We start from the raw sequence: 5789 nt of genomic DNA, 5'->3' as shown, positions 1-5789 counted from the left end.
TATTTATTTAAAATTTATATGATAATTAAAAAATAATAAAAATAAATATATTTATAATTTTAAAATTAAACAAATATGCATTCTACCTTATTTTTACCAAATAAATGTAAAAATTGTGTATTTTTTTTTTTGTTGGTGAGTTATACCCAAATCAACGAACTTTCCACGTGGAGAGTGACATGGCATACGGATGGTGAGCCGGTCTAATCAGTAACAAGAACGTTGTCGTTTAACTGACGTAAAGGAAACGCGAGAACGGTACAGTCTCGTCCCGTGGCTGAGTGAATCTCTTCCCAATCCAACGCCCCCCATCGTAAAGATCACGTCCAGTTTAACGCTCATCTGCAAGTTAGAGCTTCACACGTATTTATTCAAATAATAATAATGATGGTTGAAAGTTGAAGCGAAACTCCGTGAAAAAGCAAATTCCATTTCTGTGGGATCAAAGAGACATACAATCTGGAGTCCAATTGCTTGGTTTAGTAACAAATGGAGGAAGAGAAACGGCTATTGAGGGATGAAGGTCAAGATGGAAGTGAAGCAGAAGCAAAACAATCTGTAGTCCCGCCTCAAAAAGATGGCGGTGGAGGAGGCTGGGGAGGCTGGGGTTTTTCCCCATTTTCTGTTTTCTCAGATCTCCAGAAAGCCGCTGAAGAGATTTCTCGCAATGTAAGCATTTTTGTCTACGCTTTTTTTCTTTTTTGGGGGTGGGGAGAGGGTTTATCAGATCTAATTTCCGGCTACGAAGTGACATTGATGTCTTTCTATATCTGTTTTCACAAATTTTTAAGGGGTAAATATAGGTATATTTCCTGCAATGCTAAATCTGGTTGGGGGCCATGAAGGCATTCGAAGTTTTTCTTTCAAACTAACGAGTACTAGTGCTTTACTTTATGGTTAGTTGGGAAATTTTCCTTACATAGAATCTGGTGCAGGGGTTGAAAATAAAATCAAAAGGCGTGGTTTTGTATTTTAAGGGCTTGCTTATTACAATGAAGGGTTTAGGTTAAAAATGTTAATTAGAAAATATCCAGCTTCCATTTCATTTTATTTTTCAATACAAAATATTAATATTAATATATGTTATGTGTCCAAACAAGCTCTAAATATATCATATATGGTAATTTAAGTTTCAAAGTCATGTTGGTTGGATGCCTCTTTTGAGCAGTGTTTTATGGATGCAGGCTGCTGTTGCTGCCCAGACGGCGGCCAAGAGTCTTGCGGAAATGCAAGATGCTGGTGAGGAGTCAGAGTTTTTTAAGGAGGAGGAAGGGACAGAAGATTCTGCAGCTAAAGGAGAGAGTAAAGAATCTGAAGATGAGAGTGCTGCAATTCGGAAGTCTGCCCTGGATAAACTAGAGAAAGCTAGTGAAGATTCAATCTTTAGTCAGGCAAGTTACAGTGGAGGATAAGAAGTTATTGGTTTTGGGATAGCTCAGTCTTACACTGTATCAACATTAGAATTGTTGTTGGGATACTTCTAGTGAAGATTCTATTCTATTGATTTTTCTTTTTGCCTGAATTGCTTTACAGTTGATACCTTTTTCTTTTCTTGTTTTCTGAGCATATTATGGCTTTAATGTTAATATTCGCAGAGTTTGAAGGTTATTGATAGTTCCATGGAGAATTTGGCTTCGGGAGCATGGCAGGCATTTGGTAGTGCATTGAAAGGGGGCACAACTTTGGTCAATAAGTATGTTCATCTGTTGTTGAATGTTCAGTTCATTCTTGATTCAAAGTTGTTGCTCTTTATATAAATATATATATATATATATATATATATTAGCCGGTTACTAAATGATGCTTGCCCGCCTGAAGTTTGTGCATGCATTAATATTTTGGTCAATTAAGTTTATTTTGCTGGTTTTTGAAACTCAACGTCTGTTTTTTGTTACTCTATGGTATAGTGTACTTTTTGAGTCCATACCTATTTTTTTGGTTGGTCCATGATTGGATCATTTCATAGATTTTGGGTAGTCAATCTGGATTCTAAATGGAGTGTTTAGTATATCGAAATCCCTTATTGCGTATGTAAGTTTGCCTTTCTATTGTTTGGCTGGTCTTTGCACCTCTTTCTCTTCTACTTGTTGAGTTTATGATGATAAATATTTTTGTTTTTTGTTGCATCTCCCTAGGCTTGAGCATTCTGCTGCAAACCTTGCAGAATCTATTCAACAGGGTGGTCATGTAGCCCCATCCATATTAGAGGTTCGGATGATTCTTTATCACCTGGCTTGTTCAGTATTGTTGACATGAGTACTTATTTCTCTTTTTGTGTTGCAGACTGGAAAAGCTTTTACCTCAAAGGGAATTCAAGTTCTTGAGCTTGTAGGCAAGGAAACTATGGATTTACTCATCTCAGAGGCAGGTATAGATGTTGAAAAGAATTCTAAAGGTGCTGAACAAAAAGCTGATGACAATCAATTATTTGAGGAAGTGACATTTGACCGATGTTTCTACATATATGGAGGTCCAGAACAGTTAGAGGTGACTTCCTTATCATTGAACTTTACATTGTAGGTATAAAATTAGATTTATTAAATAGTTTTAAACCATAACTCCAGGAACTGGGGGCATTGTCTAGCCACTATGCATTGTTATTTAATCGAAGAAAAGGGAAATTATCATCCGAACAGAAAGCTGTTTATGATGGAAAGCTTAAAGAGGTTCAGCAGATTTTCAGTTTAGGTACTGAAATAGATGGAAGTTTTGCTGAGTCGGACAAAGGCAAGAAAAAAGAGACTGGGGCTGATGGAAGTAGTGATGAGATTAAAGACTTACATGATTCAAGTGTGAGTAAGGCTGCTGATATGGCTGCAGGGTAATTAACCTTGAACAACATATGCTTTGATATCTATAAACATGCACATCTATTTAATGTGTATTTTGGTTTCTGTAATTAACCAGATAGTGGTCAGGATGTCAATGTATTATTAACTCCTATTGGCCACTAATTTTGCACATCAAACGGAGAGCAGAGTTCAAATTGCAGTAAGAGTTAGGATTGCTGCTTTATATACTAAGTAGTTTTCACTTAAAAGTATTTTTACAAAATTTTGAACATATGATGCACACTCACATGCATATTCACTTAAGGTCCTGGATCTACTAGTGGAATTCGTAGTGACTGAAATGACTAGAGCTAAAATTATGTAAGAGGGACATCAGGATCTTGCTTGTATAGTGGCTGAATTACATCACTGTAATTATTTATTAACTAGAAAGCTTCTGAGTTTGATTTTTTATTCTTTCTTCTTCCTCTTCATCTCTCATTTTTTGGGTACAATATTTACTTGAACACATGTAGCCATGAAGTGTGGTTTGCTTGTGATATGCAGGTTCACTAGTGCTTTATCAGGACAAGCTGTTACTGATATAATACAAAGGACTACTGGCAGAGTGGAGTCTCTTCATTCTGAGGGTGTTCATGTATGGAGATCTTGTGGATCCTATTTGAAAGTTTCTAGTTCTCTATTAGATGTCTTTTGTTAAAATGGAATTTAATAACTTGTGCATATTTACAGAGACTCTCTGAAATGTGCTGCTCTGCTGTTTCACAACTGCTGATGCTTGGTAAATCCATCATATCTGGTGCTAACAAAGTTCAGGAGGACGAGGATGATGCTGAGGGCATGCATAATATTGATTGGCCTGAAGATTCTGTTGAAAAAGCTAAATTAATCAGATCAAAAGCACAATCAATGACAGGGTATCTGGAAGCAGTTTCCAATAGCTTTATCACAGGTTGATTATCTGATGCTCCAATTATCTTTGCAAGTCATTCATGATTCTATGTTTTCATCTCATAGTTATTAAGAGTAATATTTGTTAGTTTGATCCCATAAGTGAACTTAGGTGGTGGAATATATGTATTTATGTGCATATTGCCAGTGTGGCCAAGGGTTTTATGTGAGGTAATGGGGGTGAGAATCACGTGGACCTTGCTCCAATAGGCCAAATTTGCAAGGTCCGGTCCCTTGGACATATTACAGTAACAGCAATACAAGCAATATACAGCAGGCTTAACCTTATGAGATTGTGTAATTAGAAGGGGTTATAGTTAGTGAGACATCTTCGAAACAAGGACAAACTTGCATATTGTTTGTTTTATTTGTCATTGACATTCTCTGTTGATATTCACATTTTAATATATATATATATATATATATTTATATATAAAAAAACGTAGTAGCTTTTTGCTGCTTGTTCATGGCATAACCATTTTTTTTTCATCCTCATTGTTATTCTTCATTATCAGTTGTCAGGGATTCTATGCCAGGTGGTCTTTCCATCGAAAGTCATACATTTTTCACTTTTTTTTGCAGGAATATCTGATGTTGCTGATGCATATGTTGAGGCCATGAAAGGTGCTTCTGCAGAATCTCATGAAGCTCTTCCGCCCACTTCACTCCAAGAAAAAGCCAATGCCTTTGCTGAACATATCCTTACTGACCGAGCAACAGCTGTGGGAAAAATCCAGGACGGCCTCCAATATTTGACCTATGTCGTTGTTGCCACCTCCATGCCTGTTGCTTAAAATCTAGGATACTACACTGAACTCCTTTATTGACTTAAAATCGAACTAGCTTTGTGTAAATAGCTGCCATATCACAGTGGGTTTGGACTGTGCTCTCATTCGAAGCATTGTTTTTTACGGCTGAGATTGAACTCGTTCAAAAGCATCACGATAACTTTTTTTACTAGATTCAGCTTTAGGATTGTTGGGAAAAAGACATGTATTTGCCCTCATATGAGAGGTTTGCGGATCCTGATCCCAATCTCGTTGTAGGTCAGAAGGAATTGAAACAATTAAAAAAAAAGAAAAAAAAGTTCTGAGGTCCATTTTATTTTTAACCTGTAGAAGAGATTATACAACTTAAGCTTTTTATTTTATTTTAAATATCACTCGAATCATTTTTCTTTTTAATTCAGTCATTTTAAAATAACTATTTTACAAATATTCAGATAATCACGTAAAGCACCCTTTCGCACCACTTTTGACCGAAGAATGGCTTTGGGGTTCGGCGATGGGCTGCACAGTGGACTGGTGTGTGTCACTGTCGTCCAGTGGTGTGCCAACAATGTCAATCCGAGGAATTTGCTGAACTGACAAACCCAAATATCAAAACTTTGGAAAAAAAAAGCAAAATTTTGCAAAACTCGCATTTTCTTTCTTCACATTTTAAACTAAGTAAATCTAAGTTGCATAATAAAGATTAAAAAATATTTAATTCAATACTAAATATAAAAAACATAAAAAAAAGAAAGGAAATAATAATAAAATAAATATACATTTTTAAACAATTTAATGTTATCATCTCACAAACAAATGAGGATTCAACTTTTATTTTATTATATTGCAAATAACTTCCAACCCTTTGGGCGATCCTTTTTTTTTTCTGACAATATTTTTCTTGATCTTTTTAATAACACAAGGAAAGACAAGAAGTTCTTAAGGAATTGAAATGCCTTGTACTCAAAATTCTTGTTTCTAAAATGTCTAGTTTATGTTAGACGATACATCACACCTCTTATAATAATTAACAAAGCAATTGAAACTAAAAACTATAAATAAAATGATATGACATCTTATGATAAGTAAGACATGTTAGAGACATTAAAATTAAATGCATCATTTTTGTTTTTTCGTGAGTCATCGTTTTTTTCTTAAATGTCTATTTGGGGTGTTTTGTATGAGAGTTTGGTTTGATGGGAATGGAAATGTCAAATCTATCCCATGTTTGGTAAATTTATTTTTAATGGTTTGGGGGTTTGTATTTCTGAGTGAG

At 35.3% G+C, this 5789-nt stretch overlaps 1 protein-coding gene across 1 annotated transcript; it reads left to right on the top strand.

Annotated features, from left to right (window-relative positions):
* Positions 1–276: 276 nt before the first annotated feature.
* Positions 277–4854, top strand: LOC133798123 (uncharacterized). Its single transcript, XM_062236325.1, has 9 exons — positions 277–669; positions 1185–1391; positions 1596–1693; positions 2136–2208; positions 2284–2487; positions 2565–2821; positions 3339–3429; positions 3525–3744; positions 4326–4854. Exons 1-9 carry the CDS (start codon positions 490–492, stop codon positions 4535–4537), a joined length of 1542 nt encoding a protein of 513 aa, XP_062092309.1. The 5' UTR covers positions 277–489; the 3' UTR covers positions 4538–4854.
* Positions 4855–5789: the final 935 nt, after the last annotated feature.

Source organism: Humulus lupulus, chromosome 1 (assembly GCF_963169125.1).
Source record: "Humulus lupulus chromosome 1, drHumLupu1.1, whole genome shotgun sequence".
NCBI lineage: Eukaryota > Viridiplantae > Streptophyta > Magnoliopsida > Rosales > Cannabaceae > Humulus > Humulus lupulus.
This window is presented reverse-complemented; position numbering and strand designations above follow the sequence as displayed.